General features: G+C 52.3%; 1 protein-coding gene across 4 annotated transcripts in view; it reads right to left on the bottom strand.

Annotated features, from left to right (window-relative positions):
- Positions 1-220: 220 nt before the first annotated feature.
- MACROH2A1 (macroH2A.1 histone) overlaps positions 221-18,762 on the bottom strand; it is a 79,988-nt gene continuing 61,446 nt past the window's right edge. For 2 of the 4 annotated variants that reach the window (XM_082836413.1, XM_082836414.1), the window contains exons 6-9: positions 17,779-17,869; positions 12,866-12,955; positions 10,090-10,264; positions 221-994 (exon numbers count right to left, since the gene is read on the bottom strand). In XM_082836413.1, coding sequence (XP_082692539.1) covers positions 829-994; positions 10,090-10,264; positions 12,866-12,955; positions 17,779-17,869 — 522 coding nt within the window. In that variant the 3' untranslated portion in view covers positions 221-828. The remainder of the gene's footprint in view (positions 995-10,089; positions 10,265-12,865; positions 12,956-17,778; positions 17,870-18,762) is intronic. The other 2 variants (XM_082836411.1, XM_082836412.1) reach the window with 1 other exon arrangement.

The raw sequence follows: 18,762 nt of genomic DNA, 5'->3' as shown, positions 1-18,762 counted from the left end.
CGCCCACTTGCCACCCACATGGCTTTTGGTACATCTGCTTCCTCATCCATGAAATGGGGATCAGGGCCTGAAGATGCTCTCCCCACCCCAGGGGGTGCAATGGCCACTGTGGTGCTTCCTGGAGGTGGGCTGCCCCACCCAAGGTGCCCCATCCTGTGACGAGAGAAACCGACTTAGGACTCGAGGGCACAATAACTTGGAACACGCCAGTCGCAACAGTTTAACATTTTACTAAATCAATTCACACGAATTCCAAATTGCAAATATAATTAAGGACAACAGATTCTGTTCTGCCTTTTAACTCTTTCATTTTCAAATCCATCATTAAGACAAAGAGTAAACAAAAATTAAGTCTGCTGCAGATTCATGATTTTTCTTCTTGAGGGGAAAAAAAAGAACATTATAGTAAAAAGAATGCCACTGGGTGTACAATAAAGCACCACGACACATGGTTACAAAATGGGCTTCCTGGACTCTGCCCCACGTAGAAGACACTGCTCTCCCCGCTGCTCTGCGTCAAGCAGGATTTCATTAAAATAAAACTATAAAATCTCCTAGGTTACACTAAAGTCAGACACGGTCTGGAACACAGTGCTTAACAACAGTAATGTCAACTATCAGTGCTAACGTAAAAACATTTTAGAAGGTCAAACACAATTAAACTGGAAACCAAAACCTTATTTTCCCTAGATGAGCAAAACTGAAAAAAATGAAAGGGTTCCCGCCTCCCACTAGGAGTGGAGGGAATCTTTTTTTTTTTTTTTTCCTTTTCTTTCTTTCAAATTGGAGGCGGGGGCACGGTGCGGGCTGGTTCTGCAGTTCCTCAGCCTAGTTGGCGTCCAGCTTGGCCATTTCCTGCACGTAGATGCCTATACTCTCGCTGTCAAAAAGCACAAAATACACCGTTTTGATGGAAGAGGACATTGTTGACACGAAGTAACTGGAGATGGCCTTCAGGATCAGCTGAGCTGCCGTCTGCTTCGGAAAACCGTTCCTGCAAGAGAGAGAACGACGGCTCAGCAACTAGGGGGCCATGGCGGCCACAGGACCCCCTCCCTGGCCACATCCTCCCTCCACGAGCCCCTCGAGGCCCTCTGTGCTGCAGTGGCCTCGTGTTGGGTCAGGGTCCACAAGTGGTACTCGACCTCTGGCTGCCTGTACACAGGCGTGAGACAGCCCAGTGCCACCAGACAGGGGAAGAATGAGTAGACAGAGAACTATGGCCCGCAGGAGAATGTGCTGTGCTCTGAGAGGCAGCATGCCAGCAAGGCGACAGAATCTGTGTTTCGCGGCGTGTGGGCTGAGTGTAGTCTCCCGCAGGCAGTGTGAGCGCCCACGGTTCTTTTCCCAACATCACCGGGACCAGCATGGGCCTTGAGACACCGCCCAGGCTCCCAAAGTTCCCCCGGGGGTCTCAGCCTCAGGGACGGCTGGAGGCTGGAGCTTCTCCAGGAAGCACGAGCCTCCATTCACGCTAGTAGAGGGTTACATCCTTCACACTGGCCTTCAGATTTCATGGGCGGCAGGAATCCACCTCCCGGCACACACCAGCTTGGACACCCCATAGGCCCAGGCCTTGGGGAGCTGCGTGCAGGTCGTTACCCTGGGACAAGTAGGCTCTTCATCTCAAGGGACAGCATCCCAGTCTCCAAGCCAAACTGGTGTGAATTCCCATACAATTCCATTTAAAGTAAACGTCACGTGGCAATTCTGGAGGCAGGGGCTCAGAGCTCAGGCAAGAATGTGAAAGCAGGACTAGGAGGACGGGCGCTCCTCGCTCTGTGTGTGCTGGGGCTGTTCCTGGTCAACGCTGCAGGTGCAGGAGGACCCAGGAGGACCATGGCAGCAATGTGTCAGCTTGCCTAGTCTGGGGGAAATAACGTGGACTTTGGAGCCAGTGGCCCTGGATTCAAATCCCTACTGACCCCGGTTTACAGTCCAGGATAGTGAGGGTGAGTGAGGGGCTGGTCTCCATGGGGATTTCTTTGTTCCTAAGCAGATCGTCTTCAGTCTGCCCTGAGCCTGCGGGTCCAGTGGAGTCCGAAGTGCTGGGTCAACCTGCCAGTTTCGGCTGGGGCTTTCCTTCGGATGGGGTACCTGCTGCCAGGTGAGAGGTTTTCAAATGTGTCAGGTGCGGGATTTCTCCTAGGCTCACTCGCTAAGTGCCATGAGTTGTGGACCACCTCAGCGGCTTCTTCTGGAGGGTCACACTTATTCTATTGTCAGCACTCAGGGCTTTTCAGAGCCTTTCAGAGCCAAGGAGAAAACCATTCTTGCGACTTGTTTTTGATCAAACAGGGCTTCACCCAGCTTGACAGTGGACCCCTAGCAACTCGTGGATGCTTTAGAAGTGAAGTTCCTTTATAGAGGACCAGGGTGTCACCCCAGGCCCGTTCCCAGCCTGTGCAGAGGAGCCTGCAGGCAGTAGTAGGGTGTGACCTAGAGTTGGGGCCCCTCATGTGCAGGTGCCTCCCCCACCCCCAGGCACAAGGCACTCCTGCCTGGCAGCCAGCACACACGGGCCTGTGAACCAGACCAGGGTCAGAGTCTGAGAGAGAGCTGCAGGGGCGCTCCGGCCAGGCCAGGCTGCCGGACAGGCGGCTTCCTCCTGAGGAGACCCTGGGGCTCCGACCACCAGCAGAGCTGGGGGGACCAAAAGGCGGGCTGGGATGGAGGGTGGTGGGAAGAGGGGCTGTGCTGGAAGTGGGGAGGGTGGGGACCCCGCGTGGCAGGTGACACCCCTCGCACCCTTCCCCACTTGGGGCCTGCAGGCTCAGTCTGGGAAGAAGCTGTCCTCACAACACCTGGCTCGGCCGCCTTGGCTATTTTCACAGGAGTCGAGGAGCACAAAGGCTACACTGTCCGGAACAAGACAAGCGCTGGAAAGCGCTGGATGGAGTGAACCCGACCTTCTGCTCTGAGGGCCTCTCCGCAGTGAGTGTGTCGTGGGGCACCCAGCTCGCACCCTGATAGGGGCCGCCCTTCCTCCAAGCAACCCTACTGCTGAGGCAGGGGCCAGGCCAGCCATGGCGGAGCGCAGGCACAGGGTCACGCGAATGAGGGCCCATTTTAAACATCTCACGAAGAGCAAGTGTTTATTCTCCTGCTGCAAATACAGGAGCTGCCCTAAGGACTCATTTCGTTCCTGGTGAGGAAAGCCTGAGGCGGCGGCAGCCCCTGGGCAGAAAGGCGGGAGTGGGCAGGGCTGCGAGGCTACCACTGGAAGCAGCCTGAGCTCAGGCCAGGGACTCTGAGGGCCGCTGCCCCAGGCAGAGCTCGGCCTGTGGGCACGACCTGGCTAGGCGGAGGCTGAGAGAACTGCAAAGAGTTGCCTCTGCACTGGAAGCCCGAGACCACGCTCCACCAGCCCCAAGCTCCCCCACTAAGGGTGCCCTCCTGCACGTCGCAGGTGAGCTGGGCCGAGGTGAGGGCCTGTGGAACTTCCCTGAAGAGCAAGCTGTCTGTTGTGTGGCCTGATGGTCACAGCCCATCTCCTCTCGTGTTTGCCCAGCCTGAGCTGACCCTGGCCTGGGCTTCGTGAGCTGCCCTTATGCCACCCTGCGGCTGCTCTGCCCGAGCCAGGGGAGATGTGGTGCGGTGCAGAGACGCAGGGTGTGGCCGCAGGGCCTCCCTGGAGCACCCGCAGCAGGCTGGTCACTCCGCCTACGCCCAGCGTTTTCTGACACAGACCTTCTCCCACAGCTTTCTATGCCTCTGCCTTGGACCCTTGAAAAGGGATGTGTGACTCTGACCGAAGGGACATCAGTTCCTGTTCCTCTACATCAACAGTTCTCAACATTAGCCTCTGTCAGGATTACGGAGGGCCGGCCAAGACGCAGGCTGCCAGGCTCCGCCCAGGAAATCAGATGAGGTGAGCCTGGGGACCATGCTTTGAGATCCACTGTTCTACACGCACTCAGGGTGGGCCCAAAGGTTAAGAACCTGCATTGGGAAGAAAGGTCGGGATCAAAGGTCACAGACCTGCAGCCCATGCCTGGATGCCCTACTGTTAAGGGAGCTTGGGCTGGTCTGGCCTTGTCCTTCAAGGTTGCTGTTGGGTGAACTGTGAATATGATTTGTTTCCAGGAAAACGTCTTGTTGACAAACCCATCCCTCTGTCTGAGGCACTCACAGCCTAAAGGAGAGACCCAGCCATGGGACTATGGCCCCTCTGGACCACGCAAGCCGCCAGGAAGGAATGGAAGAGGTGATGGCTTTCCTGACGTTTCCAGGTGGGTCCCAAAAATGTTTTCTAGTAGGCACAGTTAGAAGTATTTGCAATGAAATGGAATGTAGACGTGGATGCTTTCACAAGCATGCTTTACATGCAGAGGCCCTGCACCCTCAAAACAGGGGCAGCTGTGGCACACGCAGTGGCCTGGAGCCACACGGGATTTGCGTCTGGGCCCTGTCTCTGTGCCCTGTTTCCCCACCTGGTGAAATGGGGTAGGTAATCAAGTATTTATTACCTGGGGAGGCTGTGTGTATCGAACAAAATACTGTACAGAGAGCCCTCAATCGACAGTGTCATCTCTAAAGTGGGTAGTCTCGAAGGGTCTTTCTAAAGGCCCACACAGTGGAAAATGGCCTTCCCAACCCGACCCCATGACAGCTGGGACTGGGTGACTGCTGCTATCTTTGCTGCTTCCCTGTGCTGACAAAGTCAGCATCAGGGCCCCAGAGGGCTGCTGCCCGGGTCCGAGATGTCCCGTTCTCTTGGAGGGCCACGGGCACGCTGCGGTGTGGCAGGGGCCCCGTCGGGGTCCCCTGGTGCAGTACTGAGCAGCTTGAGGAGAGTGGCTTGCCTACGCATCTCACTCATCGTGTGGCTTCCTGGCTGGCTGGCTGGGTTCTTTTGTTGAATAACCACAGCCCTTCTGGCCAGGTCTTTGTGCCGTCCTCCCCAGCTCAGGCTTACTGCTTCTGTGATGGTCACTGTTCTACCGCTGTACCGTGTCCGCCTTCTGGATGAGACCAGATGGCCCCTCCTCAAGGCGCATTAGAGCAAGGGCAGGTAAGGGCTTCTGCACTCCAGTCAGATTCCAGTTTCAATCTTAGCTGCCCTCGGGAGCAGGCGTTCACCTCTCTCGGCATTAGTTTTCTCCACTGGAAACTAGGTACTGCTTGGCGATGGCAATGACGACAGTGGTGGTGATGCAGATGCGGCTCCCCGTGAGATGGGTGCCCCTCCTGTTCCCATTCGGCTCCTGACCCTGCCAGCTGTGCTCACGCCAAATGTCTTAAGTTCCCCTGCGGCCAAGTGCTTCCCACCCCACATGGAGTTTATCTTAGACTTAGACCTTTTTTATTGCCTTGACCCGACTAAGGAGGTGTCTGAGCTTCCCCCCGAAGTCGCTCCAGCTGTGTCTGCAACGGCCTTTCCCAAGTGTCTTAGACCTCAGTTTCCCTGGCTGTGGCAAGGGGACCCCATGGGCTACCTCCCACCTGGTGCCCTCCTGGGTCACCTGCTCAGTGATGGCCGGGGGCTGTACACATTGGTTGCTTGTCCACTGTCCCATCTGATGGCAGAGACGTGAGTTCACAGGGCCACAACACAGAAGAGGATTTGCTCCCTCCAGCTGTGCTGGGCCCCTCCTCATCCCTGCTCCTGGTGAGCTCAGCCTCCAGGGCGGGACAGGGCAGATGCTAAGGACTCCAGGCCACGGGCTGTGCTGAGCCGGCTGATCAGGGACCCAGAGATTGCCGTGAGGCGAGGCTGTGTCCTGGGGGTTGGAAAGCGTGGATGGATCTTTTGGAGGAGCAAGTTTAGGAGCCTGACCCTGAAGGCTAACGAGGAATTAAAGCAGATTCTAGATGGACTCTGCTGTTTTTTTTGCTGGACCAGGCCACCTGTCTAATGGTCTGAGCTGTTCGGGAGATGGAGAGGGCAGGGCGTCTTGGCAGCCTGGGCGACGTGGGCAAAATGTCTGTCACCCCATGTGGACCCTCCTCTGCTGGGATTAGGTTTCCCGCACACTGTGCTCCTGGGCGTTCCTGTGTTCTGTCTGGCTTTGAGTAACTGCCCAGCCAGAGACTACTCCATCCAGAGGTAAAGGGCAGGCTATCAGGGTCCTGAGCTGAGAGCAGTGGGTTATAAGAGGGTGAAGCTAAAATTCAGAAGGGGATAGTGATGGGCCCAATGCCTCCAAAGCTAGAGAGAGGCCCGGGCAGCACAACCCAACAGAGGCCTCTTACCTTCGCTCACTCCAGGGCTCACGTGTTTTGGGTTAATAAGTAATTCTCCCCAATTCAGTTTGTCTCTGTCCTTTATATTTGTCTTCTGAGGCCCACACCGAGGGGGTAGGGAGGCTGACAGCTCTGCCTGAGCAGGTCAGGGAATTCCAAGAGGTGTTTCCAAGGTTCTCTAGAATCCACTCACACAGAGAGCGCAGAGGCAGTGGGGTGATCCTCTGGCAGGATGCTCGGAGGTGGGTCTGTTGACCAAAGGGGACAGGAGGCAGGGGTTCCATGTGCCTAATACCGAGAGCACTGAGGCCAAGGACCTCTGAGCAAATTCTGGCTCTACCAAGTACACGCCGTGTGACCTCTGGTGAGTGACTTGACCCCTCTAAGCTTCTGTGTCTTTGCCTTTGAGTGGAATTAATAGTGCTGCTCACTTTGTGGGGTTGTGAGATACTGCAGACGAAGGGATTAGCACAGTGCCTGGGACTCAATGAATACCCACAAGTGGTAGCTTCAAGAAAACAAACTGCCTTTCCTTTTAGGCTCATAAATCTAAGGAGAGTTTAATCAAAGCCCCAAACTAGCTATTCCCCAAGTACTGCCTCTCCGGAGAGGGGTCGTCCCCTAATGTCAAACAGAGCGGAGGGAGTGGGGTATCCATCAATATTGTGACCAGGATGCCCAAGGACAGGAGGTCCGGATGCCAGAGGTGGTTTCCCGAGGCCAGGGTTACACCCCGGGTCTCATTTGCCTCCAGTGGGCTTTAAGATTGGCCCCCAGTCTTGGGGGCCGACGGGCTGGAGGAAGGGAGTTGTAGGGCTGTGGTCATCGTCCACATGCCCAAGATGCCGGGCCTCAGCTGAGAGAAAGTGATCCCACAGCTCTTTACCGACATGTTTTGCATTTATATTGTTTTAATTCCAACATGACTTTTATGCCAGAGACACTGGATGCCACAAACAAGCTGTTTTATTTCCCCTCCTAAACCCCACTGTGATTTACTGGCCGGCTCTGGTATAATCCCAGTCTTTGCTCATGAAAGACAGGGCAGCTGTTTACACGGCTCTGTGGGGCAAGGTCTGCCCGACAGATGTGGGGCTGGGTGGCTATGCACATGTGCTCGACTTTGGCATTCCGCCCTCTTAAAAGCTTTCAACTGATTATTTTTTAAAACTTTTTACTCCGTGAAAAATGTAAATAAGTTTTGTAATAACAGATGCTCTTCTATGGGCATGACTTTTACGCTTCAATTAAAAATTTCCCACTAGTCATATGAAAGAGCATGAAATTATTACCTCCAATAAAGGCTCCTATTGCTTCTCTCCTCGGAAGCACCTTTCATCAGAGTAGATCAAAGTGCATCCGAAACACTAATTAACTGGGCCTCAGAACCGTGTGTGAGGAAGGGCAGTCCCTTAGCCTCACTAGCTGATAAGGCAGGCCAGGGACAGAGAGGGTGATTCATTTACCAAAGGTCACACAGCAGCGCAGTGCTGAAGAATAGAACTTCCATGGGAGGTGGGGGGCTGGGAAGGTGGGAGAAGCAGGAAGTTAGCTAATTATGCTCAGATCCAAAAGCACTTTGTAAAAAAAAAAAAAAAAAAAAAAAGGTCTTGAATTGACTCTGGGACTGAATCGGGCACCTATACACCTCTCCACAGTTCCTGGGAAAGTTTAACCTGCTGGGTGCTTGCTGACCAGCTTATGAAGGATGCTCGTCTTCGCCAGGTGCTCTTGGAGCCGACTGAAAAGGGCTGTTAGGTGCTCTAGCTCTGTCAGCTCTGCTTTCAACAGGCATTTAAATGGTATTGACTTTGAAAATGATGCTCAGCAGATGCTTTTGGCAGAAGCAAACGGAATGAAGATGTATGGTGACGGGAAACATAGATGGCAACCCAGAACAACAATCGTGTCAGCTCTGGATGTCCCTGCAGAGCTCGGCACAGGGCGGAGTGAGTGTGGGAACGCGAGGCTGGGGGCCGTGTGCGGGTTCACCTGTCCTCTGCTCAGGGCCCCTCCCCCGACACCAGCTTCTTTGTGCTGGTAAGCCCCAGAAGAGAGCCCCCTGTCAGTGCAGAGGACTGAGGGCCTCACACAAAGGAGCACCTGGTCTGGGAGGCCTCGGCTGCCCGGAACTGCAGGGCCAGGGCCAAGGCCAGGAGGGGAAGAGAGGGGAGTGCGGCGCCCACAGCTCACCTCCAGGAGGGACTGCAGAGGAATGCTCCTTCTGTCCCAGATGGAGGCAGGCAGTGACAGAGGCTCCAGAGGAAGGTCTTTTCCCACATCAGGTCCTCTGGTGGGTCCACCAGTCACGTGTGACTGCCCTGGCCCACAGGTAGCCCTGGGGCACAGTGCCTGTCTGCCTGTAAGCAAGGCCTTCTGGGTACAGCGACTAAGCTCTGCTTGAGCAGATGTGACAGGAATTCCGCCCGGACTAGCTCTGTCCCTGGCACTTGGGGTGTGGGACCCTCAGTGATGGCACTGTTCAGGGAAGCAGAATTACAAGGCCTGCCCAAGATAAAAACAGCAAAATCCACTCTCTGTCCTCCTCATGGGTCTGGAAGAGAAGTGCTTTGAGAAGAGCAGCTTTCTATACACACACGGAATAGTGCTGAGGACTGTGACTCAGGCTCTCCCAGGAGGGCGATGCAGCCTGCGGTGTCACGGGACGTCAGTGTGCTGGGACCTGTGTTGCCACCGCACAGCCCGCCTTCCTCGGGAACTGGGAGGGACTGATGGCAGAGACCCTGGAAGGCTCCCGATCTCCACGGGAAGCCCCAGGGATGATACAGAGTCCGGGGCTGCGGCAGCTCTGAAGGCCAGTTTCCCTTTGCTTCCGCGCCCCATCCAGATGGCGAGCCTTCCAGAGGCCTGCTGCTCAGACCCTTGGTAGGGAGGACCGTGGAGATGTGGCAGGCAGTGAGACACAGCCTCAGAGGCAGCCCTCATATCTTCATCGTGGCAGAGAGTTCTCAAAGCATGCTCCCTTTGGAGAGCTCCTTTAATTTCCGAGCAGTCCTGAGAGGCTGCGTGGGGGCACGGTCACATCTATTTTACAGAGTAGGGGGCTGGATTCGGGGGGGGGGGGGTTAATTTGCATGCCATCACGCAGCTGGTTAGCCAGGCCCGAGCCCGAGCCCGAGCCCAGGGCTGCCCTGACAGGCAGGACCTGATGGGCTGTGTGCTGGCATCTGGGGGTTCACCACCCGGGAGCGGGGGTGGTTGGGGGTTGTGGCTGAATCCTGTCTGCCTCATCAGCGGCTCAAGGACTACACCCTTCCAGTGCGGGCCCTCTGGGTTGTGTGTCTGTCTTAGGGGCAGTTGTGCTGCTCCCCACAGCCTCCGTGAGTCTCCCTGGGGAGATTTCAGGGCTGGGAGGTGGGGGAGGCCCAGCCCTATTTCACTCTCACGTATCTGCCCACTCAGCTCCACCTCATCAGCAGGGCAGTGAGGCACAGGGAGAGCAAGCAGGTTTTGGGGAGGTGGAGGATGCTTGGGAATACAAAGATAAGGGGCAGAGGGCTGTGCCCAGAGGATGCTGGGGTTTGGGGACAGAACTGTAACACAGCTATATGGGCTGGGTCTGGGAGGGGCTCTCCCGCTCAGTATCCCTGCATTCACGCCTCCCCACCCACCTAAGGTCTTAGTGTCCTTCGAGGGTCACCTTCTGTGATGACATCTGCTGTCACGGCTCAAGTCTGATTCTCTCCTCAGGCTTCCTGTCTCCCTACATCTCTTCAACTGTCCCTCACAATTACTTAATGTCTACGTTCTTCCCGATTTCGAGCTTCCGGTCTCCTCAACAAAGGCAAGTGCTTGAAAGTAGCCTTAGCCGACCATGGGCACAGTCGGAGCTCCCTGCAAGCATGGGCCGCATACGCAGGGGGACAGGCCGTGGGCCCTTACCTGCCGCTGCCGATGGATGGAAAGGCGATGGACTTCAGCTTCTTGTCATCCGCCAGGGCCAAGCAGTTCTTCACTGTCTTTTCCAGAAGTTCCTCACACTTGTCTGCACCCCAGACGGGACTGTTACAGTGGATCACAAACTTGGCGGGCAGGCCATGGCCTGCGCTGACAGCGGCTGGAGGGGACAAGACAGAAGCAGTGAGCTGGGTCCCCCTGCAGTAGCACGTGTGCTAGGTGCCGAGCCCAGGCCGGCTCTCCAGCTCCAGCATGTCTGCCCGGGGCCCCTGACCACCTGGTCCAGGAGGGCTGCAGCTGCCTGCTGCCTTGTGATTCCCACGGAAGCTCGAGCCGGAAACTGCTTGTCCTGCAGTCTCCTCCCTCGGTGGCGGGGTGGGGTGGGGGGACGCCAAGCCAACCCCCACCCCTGGAAAGCTGGCGTTAGGACGCATGGCCACCAGGAACTTCAGCCAAGGTCACAGTAAACCCTCTCCCTAGCCTCCCAGAAGGCCGAGCCATAACCATCGAACTTGACCAAATGTGTCAGAATGTTTGTAGCCTCCAATTAATCGCCTTTCGGGGGGGTCTCCAACCGCCCTGTCCTCAAGTGGATTAACGTGCATTTAATTATGATGTACCGATATCTATAAATCTCTGACACAGTTCGGAACAAACCTCCTGGGAAAGTAACCCAGATAGCATGTCTGCTGCCCTGTTCTTCTCCCTGACTAACCGATCCTGTTAGTTTTGACAGACTTAACTGGACAGTGCTTTTAGGATGGAACTGTCTTCCTCTCCTAGAAGAGGAGCCTTTCTCCAACTACAGATCTCCATAGCAGACCTGCCTTTCCAGATTTGTTCTCATTCTCTGCCTCTTGTCAGATCTGAAGACACTGGTCTTGGGTCTGCTCCTACCAGGAAATATATAGCAGGCCAGCCCATGTCTCCCAGAGCACGTTCCAGGATTCCTGTCCCAAAAGTTGCAATGTAAAGGTGGTGGTTCTGGAACCAATGGGTCTGGTGAGTGCTGCCTGGGAGACCTCTATGCAGGAGCACACTAACGTCTCCACCCACTGCTCCAGTAAGACACCCAAACTTTTTTGACCAAGTGTTTTCTAAACCCACTTTGTGACGAACACCATCAGCGCTCTCCAAGGGGTCTGGGCTGTTAACGGGTATCGTCTGTCGCTAGGAGAACCTGGAGAAGAGTGATTTATGGGAGGTGTCTCATGCTGCAGTAGCAACTGCTCTGATCCCAGAGTCACAAGTCTGATTTTGAGTCCTGGCTCTGCTTGCTGACTGGTTCAAGAACTGTGGGCTTGAGACTGGGGGGCTTAATTCCCCTGCATGTCCACGTGAGAAGTAACTGCTAAACTATGCATTGAAAAGACAAGAAATGTGTTAGCAGTGATTATCTTTGGACAGCGGAACAGGGATATGTTCTATTATTTCCTTTCTACTTAAAAAATATTTTAAAACATTTTCTAAAATAGATCTTGAAATCAAGAACGAAATGTGTTCTTGCTTTTGAAACAGGCAAACATATCTTTAGCTGTGCTAAGTCTAACGGGTTTGTACGAGCTGTGGCTCCGGTGTCACCAGACAAGTTTGGTGTGTGGCAGCATCAGGGCCACCTCTTATCACACCTCCTGCTGAGGGTCACCAAATGGGCTTTAACTGGAGTACCAACAGGAAGGACCCTGGGCTGGCACAGAGAGAGGTGCCAGTAAGGGCCTGAGGAAAGGCCAGGAGCCCCTGGCTGGGTAGTTTATGCTGTGTGTGTCCTCCCTGTTCAGTGTGGGCGGTTCCAGCGGGGAGCTCCCTGGAAGAGCTCGGTAACTGTGCCCCCACCAACTCTCTGCAATGCCATGCCCTTTGCAAGCAAAACAGAACTGGCAGAGCAGAGGTCAAAGGCAATGCCACCCTCTTATCCCCGCCAGGACCCGTGACTAGCCCAGGATGGGAGTTTGTGCGTTAGTCACTGGGGAAAGGGAGGTAAGGCCTGGGGTACCCTCAGAGAAGGTTGTGTGGCTGTCACATAGTAACTGTTGATGCCCACATTAAGATTCATTTTAAAAACAAACAGGATTGGAAAGACAGAATTGGGAACCATCTAGTAAGAAGAGAAAACTGGAGCCCAAAGGGGAGGAAGGGAGTGGCCTGTCCTCACATAGCTGGTGGGGTGAGCCAGCCTCACCCACTGTTCAGACTCCCAGGTGCTCGGGAAACCCTGTGTCCACCTAAAATCCCCAAATCCAGGCTGGCATCAGTAAGAAGTGCCCTGCCTCTAGTTCTTAGCAGTAAATTCTCCTCACGTCACATTTCAAGTCATCTTCTTACACCCCTCTTATCAGGAAAGGTGTAATTGGCAAATGAGAGATGTATATTTACATTTCTCCCATGAAAAACACAGATGGCTGAATGAAAATGATTCATTTGCATCTCTCATCAGCAATTTTGCAGATGGCTCAGTATCCCTATCTGTACTTCTCAGCTCTTAGATTTGCCGAACTTGGCTTCTGTAACTGCTTAAAATTTGAGGGCTAGACATCAAACACTTAGAAGCTATTTTAAGTAATGAAGAAAAAACTTGGAAAGGCAATTTCCACAACCCTTAAGTTCCCCTGACAATTTGTATGTGATGAAAGTCTAACAGGCTTTCTTCTGCCTCCGTCTCGGAGACAGCCATGCACCTCTGAATTCTAAGTCGTCCTGTAAAACCGTTTCCCTAAGGTAGCATGCACCACGCCCAGATCAGCACAGTGCCTCCCCACCTCACCTCCAGCTACTTCCAAGGGCCCGTTCTTTTTCCGGAGTTCCAGAACAGCTTCCACGAACTCCTTGCCACCCTTCTTCTCCAGCGTGTTTCCTAGACAAGGACAGGGCGAGGTCAGATGGCCATCCTTGCGTCTCAGGGCACACACAGACACTTAGCATGTCAGGTGATTACATACTAAAAATGATCTGACTGGCTAAATGTCCAGACAGCTGCAAGACAGGAACAAAGCCCTGGCTGAGTCAGAAAAGTGAAGTTTCGAAGAGATTCACCATCGGCCAGTTACCACTCTGCACTGCCGGTCACCGAGCTATCTTTGCTGCCTCTTATCTGGGGGTTACTCGGGGTGATCCTGGACATGCCAGAGATGCGAGGGAGATGGGAGACGCCTGTTCTCTGCAAGCACGCCTGTCCTGCATGCTTTCCATCAGCGTGAGAAAGCAGATGGTGCCGGCTTCCAAGGCTGATGCCTCCCCCTGGATTTTCTTCCCTGTCTCTGGGGAGAAGCCCCAAATAAGGAGGTTTTAGAAGAAGCACTCCGCGCTTCCATCAGCAGCTAGCTCTCCTCTTGGCGGCAGGCCCGGAAGAGAGCATGCAGACTTGGCCACCTCGGGGCCAGCATTGTTACCATGCTTAGTTCCTATTTTGCAGCTCTGGTGTCATATGTGAATACAAAAAAAAAAAAAAAAAAGGCCTCAGACAGTATTTCCCTAATCACACAAATGATTCAGAATCGTTTTAGGTAAAGGACAGCAACACCAGAAACAGAGCTTAAAGATGAACTTGTACGCTTAAAGAAGGATGACTAACTGTTCAGGACCAGATTAAAAAAAAAAAAAAAAAAAATCAAATGGAGGCAGGGAGCAACTCTTCTTGAATTAGGGTACTTGGTAAGTAATCAATTCTCGCTATGAAAACCAAGTTCCCAAATAAGATTACCAACACCTATAAGGTCTGCGGGTTAAATGTCTCGCATGGGACAGCAAGCAGCAGTCAAAATCGTCCTTTTAAGTTTGGCCAGAACGGGGTCTTAGTCTTCCATAAGCTCTGCTTCCTCAGTTGTGCACATTTTAAAGTACATTCCTCACAAGAGGATAACATACTCCCCTTAAGATTCACCATTTGTCTTGGAAAATTCAGGGTGCCCTTGGCACATTCTGGTATGGGTCAGGGAGGGTGCACTGGGAGGCACCAGCCCAGATTCTCTTTGGATTCACCCTGGAATGACCAGGACTGATTATCTTAGAGAAACCTGCCTCATTTGCATGTTGTTCTGGTGGGGTAAACTAACCCCAGAAGTGCCTAGAAGGAAAAGCAGACAGCCTGGGCACTGTTACAGATGAGACGGCACAGGGCTCATGGCAGGCACTGCCTATAAGCCACCCCACTCTAGGAAGTCTGGGGGCCTGAACGAACGTGAGCAGCAGGCCATCCATCACCCACAAGGAGCTCTCGGCTAAGAGAAGGCCTGACTTTCAGACAGAGATTAACTTGGGATCCCTAAGGTGGGATCCAGCGTCCCTCCTCATTAGCCCAGACTGCCCACAAGCCTTCACCTGTCTTGGAAAGCAGTGAAGTGGGCTTTAAATGGCAGAGGTGTCCAGAGGGAAAACACATCCGCTTCAGAGGTTTTTACCGGCAGTGGTGGCAGCCTCTGCGTGTTTCTGACAAAGTTCAGCTCAGAGACAGTGGCCAAATGGGCTTAAGGGAGCAGGCTTGGGCCTCGTGGCTGAACTCCACCCACCAGGAAGTGGAGAGTTTGAGGGTACAACCCAGGTGAGTGAGGCCCAATTACAGGTTCACCCGAAATATCCATGCAACCGAGAAAAATGAATCCAAAGTCTGAATCTGCTGGATCCCAAATGCTGCTGCCCAGCTGTACCCGGTCTGGCCTTCCCTCTTCACCCATCCTCCACCTTGAAGGATGGATACAAACATGCTCCAGGCAGGACTATTTCAGGTCCACATTCTCTATCCTATCTACTCTTTAGGAGAAATGGGAAATTTGGAAGGTAAAGTAAAATCAGTGTTGTATTAATACTACCAACTCCTTTCTGAAATAGAAAAATATTAAGAAAATGGGCTGATTTATAATTAAAGGTGTTTTATCTTAGGAAGAGTGTTTACTTTAAAATTTTTACTTATAATTAAATCTTGCTTTAATTAGAAGTGAAATTTGCACGTTAAATTACACTTAATGCATTTCCCAAACTTAAAAATTGAACCCTAGATTGCAGGCAATCAACCCGGTCAGGACTTGACTCCTACACACACATATGTATGCACATGTTCATGTAGACACACGTGTACTTTTTAACAAGAAACAGGCCCATTTCAACTGTATTGTCAACACTCTGAATGTAAGACTCTTGCTTTTTAGGCTTAACTTCAGGGTTAATCATAAGGCAATTGGCTTATTTGCCCCCAAGCATAAACATGTGTTACTCCCATGAGAACAAGAGCATTATTTCATGCTTAGAAAGCAGGCATAAGTATCAGTGTTCAAACCAGCCTAAGCGAAAATTTAGGCTTGGACAAACGTCAGGCTCAGCCTGTGGTCTATTTCACTGTTAGAAAGAACTTTCGATGGGTAAAAGTTAATCACTGGGGCTAAGCATTCCTGCACTCGCATTCCTTCTTCCAGCAGTCTCGGGACTCAGGAATTCACACCAAGTATGAGAAGTGGAGTGATTACATCCTCGCTTCCTCTTTTCCCCTCTCACACATCAAAGTGGGAACTGGAACCAATTGAGACCATGTGTGAATCTGGTTGATCATTGTTTTGGTATTGCAAGAGATCTGGGTTCAGTACTAGTTTGGAATGGTTCGCTGAGAAAAAGCACTGAGGTGGGCTTTGGAAGACCTGGGTTCTGGTCCTGGCACCGTCTTTCCTCCTTGGCCAGTCAGGTTGTCTGGACCTGCTGTGACAGTATCCACGAGTGATGTACGACGTAACCTTGGCCGAGCTCTCGGACCCGAGTTACTTACATGTCACCAAGGCTACTCATGCCTAACCTGTGCATATGAATGGGTTAAGGGCAAGCATGTCAGAGAGAAAAGCACTAGCACTGTCATTATTCCAAGGAGACCGGTTCCATTCATGGTTTAGGAAGGACTGGGCTCTTCTGGGGGCAGAGGCGGGGCACAGTTGGCTCTGCATGTTACCCCGTCTGGCCCCTGCCAGCCTCAAAGCCTCCAGCTCCACCTCCTGGTGTGGCTAATCCTGAGGAAACACTTTCACAGCCGCAGCAGGCTGGCCCCTTCTTCCTCTCCCTGAGCCTGGGCGAGATTCTTCTGCCCAGCAAGTTTCACAATTTCCATTTCACCCAAAGTTCTGGATGGCAGGATGAACCTAGGCCTTAGTCACTCCTGGCTGAAAGACAAGCCCTCAGCTGTTTGTTTATTTAGTTTCCTCCAAGTAAGTACTTCCCTCCCATCAAGTTTTCACTTGGTTAAGAAAGGAAGTATCTTTCTCTTAAGCTGCCTGACTTAGGAGCTCTTAAACTCCTCCAAAATCTTGGGAAAGGGGTGTTTATTCTAATTGCCTACAGCCTGATTTCATTTGGGCCTGGCAGGCTTGGCGAATCCTGACTTTCCATCCAGTTTGTCTTTCCATCCTCGTCCAAAATCCAAAATGCCCAGGAGAGCAATTAGCCCAAAGCAAAGTGGCTGGGGCAGACTGTGAACAGCAGGCTTTGTGAGTGACACTGAACAGAGCTGGGCAGCTACAGATTGCTAAGCTGTTGCACTCCCAGTGTCTGGGACACTCACCTGAATCCCAACAGCATCATCCTTCAAGATGACTTCACTTCTGCCCTTACTAGAAATGCATCCCTTCTCTTTGGAAGCTGGTGTTTGAATCTATACTCAGAATGCTGCTCTCAGCACCAGCACACCTACTGTAAAAATCACATACGCACCTGAGAGCAAGACCTTTGCAATAAGCACCTATCATGAACCAGGCAATGAAGCAGGGTGCTTCGGTTACATGACTTAACATAATTCTCTTCATCACCATTATTTTACAGATAGGGAAAACCAAGGCATTGAGGAGTTATGTGACTTGCCCAGGCCCCATAGCCAGTAAATGCTAAGGTTAGGATTCAGGATCCTTCTACCTAGCTCCAAACCTGTACTTTTTTGCCATCACACCTGGATGCCTCCTCATTATAAAGGCCCCTCAACACATTCTTAAAGCAGGGCACTATCTATGTTCATGCAGCGGGTCTGCAGTCATAGTACTTGGCACGCCACATGCTCTCTCCGCCTCACCCCACCCTCAGCTACTCAGTGCCAGAAGCCAACTGACCACGTGTGTCAGCTGCTGAGGAGAGGAAGGAGCTTTCTGGGTCTAGGAGAGTGTTTCTCAAGAGAGTGATCTAGGAACAGCACATCAGAATGAGGTGGCTTTCGTACACATAAGGCCTGAGAACCCCTGAGTGTGGGAGTGCGCTAAAATTCCCCCCACGTGCATCTAAGGCTTGAAGGCCATCTCAGGAATGAGTGTGCTTCTGACACAGACCCATGCATAGGCATTCCTGTGTATCTGGTCCACGGGGGGCACAGAAGTGGTCCTGGATGCCACTCAGCCGATCTGTCTGCATCCCGCTTGCAGCTCAAATCACGTGTGAACCCAGTCTCCCACAAAGCTGTGCCTCAGGAAGCAGTGAAGAAACGTTGCTGAACCAGTTTCCAAACCAGAAGTGTGCCCATTTGTGAGCTGCAGGATGCAACCTGGCTGACAGTTAGCTGTAGTTCTCGCATTCACAACCCGGGGACAGGAGACCTGGGGAAGGTCAGGACAGCTGGAAGTGTGAAATGAATGCAGCCCTGCATAGCTGTCAAAGGATCAAGCTGTCTGCGGCGGCTGACTGACCATGCACACACACACTCGGCAGCACCCAGCTAGGCATTACCTACTTCACCACCGGTGTAGAAGTCAGTGTTTGTCGGGTGAACGACAGCATCACTGTCGATCGAGGCAATGTCAGCCTGTACAACTTGCAACTATAACAGGTAAACAGATGTATATCAACTGTGTTGGACCGAGACCCACGCACAGGCACATTTACTAAGGCCCCAATGGCAGGGCTGGCCTACCTGGTCGATTCCAACATATGAGCCAAAAGGGCAATCAGTCCACGAAGTGTGCGCACATGTGGATGGGGGTGAGGAGAGGAGGAGGAGGAATATCAAATGTGACATGTTTAAATTAAACATTTGAATGACAAGTCCAAAAAAAGAGAAACAGACACATGAGATCATTTCCAAAGGTTAAAAGAAATAACAAAACAACGAATGCCCCACTTCACTTCGCAAAAGCCTGTGAGACTGGCACCCCACTGAGAAGGCTACTAAAACATGGCATCTGTTTTTAAAAAACGTGGACTATCAGGCGAACCAAAACAACAAGTTTCTCCATTTTATCGGCAGTAGTCACCTTTTAGGGTTTGATTTTTATTCCTGTGATGGTCATCATTTTGTCTACCTTCGAGGGACGTCTCTTGAAAACTGAGAAAACAGTATAGGTGTGCACAGAGGAATGCCTTTATTTCTCCCCCTCGATGTGTAAAAATATTTTTCCAGCCTACCTCTTATTCTGATCAATCTCATTTTTATGTATTTTACATATAAAATATACTATGGATAGACAGGATCCTAGTTTTTTCTAGCTTGTGGGGGTTTGTTCTTGTCTTTTTAAAGAAAGTATCTGTTTAAGGCAGTTAGAAAACAAGTTCAAGCAGGGCATTTTTGAGTCCCAGTTCTCATGTCTTCAGCCCACTACTGTACCCAGTCTGTGTGGGTCGGGCCTGGGCTCTGGCATGAGCATCTCTCCCGGTAAGGAAATCTGCCATCTTACAAAGGTGGCCGAAGATGGGAACTAAAGATACACAAAACAT

Source organism: Leucopleurus acutus (assembly GCF_964270905.1).
Source record: "Leucopleurus acutus genome assembly, chromosome: 3".
In the NCBI taxonomy this organism is placed as follows: Eukaryota; Metazoa; Chordata; class Mammalia; order Artiodactyla; family Delphinidae; genus Leucopleurus; species Leucopleurus acutus.
The sequence above is the reverse complement of the archived record's forward strand: the minus strand, read 5'-3'. Positions and strand labels throughout refer to the sequence as shown.